The sequence below is a fragment of the Meleagris gallopavo genome, unplaced genomic scaffold (assembly GCF_000146605.3).
Source record: "Meleagris gallopavo isolate NT-WF06-2002-E0010 breed Aviagen turkey brand Nicholas breeding stock unplaced genomic scaffold, Turkey_5.1 ChrUn_random_7180001913377, whole genome shotgun sequence".
NCBI classification, from domain to species: domain Eukaryota; kingdom Metazoa; phylum Chordata; class Aves; order Galliformes; family Phasianidae; genus Meleagris; species Meleagris gallopavo.
In genome coordinates this window covers 1-328 of record NW_011176271.1, presented here as the reverse complement: position 1 = coordinate 328, position 328 = coordinate 1, and the positions used below count along the sequence as shown (strand labels likewise).

The following is a 328-nucleotide window of genomic DNA, read 5'->3' as shown; positions in this document are numbered from 1 at the left end:
CGGAGTATTTGGCCTTGGTGATCAGGTAGAGCACGATGTCCTGGTGGCCCCCGAAGGCGGCGATGTGCAGCGCGCTCCAGCCGTCGCGGTTGGCCAGGCGGATGTCGGCGCCGAACTTGACGAGCAGCTTGACGAGCTCCAGGTTGCCGTCGATGACGGACTGGTGCAACGCCGTCTGCCCCTCGGGCCCGAAGGAGTTCACGTTGAACTCGCAGTTCGTCATGTTCTGCAGCAGCGACTGCAGCTCCTTGGTGTTGCCGCGACGCACGGCCTCCTGGAAGACGCGCTGGCTGGGCGGCGCCGCGCACGGCGACACGTCGCTCTGGCT

General features: G+C 66.5%; 1 protein-coding gene across 1 annotated transcript; it reads right to left on the bottom strand.

Annotated features, from left to right (window-relative positions):
- Positions 1–4: 4 nt before the first annotated feature.
- NRARP (NOTCH regulated ankyrin repeat protein) lies at positions 5–322 on the bottom strand (the record flags this gene model as incomplete). Its single annotated transcript, XM_010727574.1, has 1 exon — positions 5–322. A coding segment is annotated over one exon (318 nt), but the record flags the coding sequence as incomplete, so codon positions are not given.
- Positions 323–328: the final 6 nt, after the last annotated feature.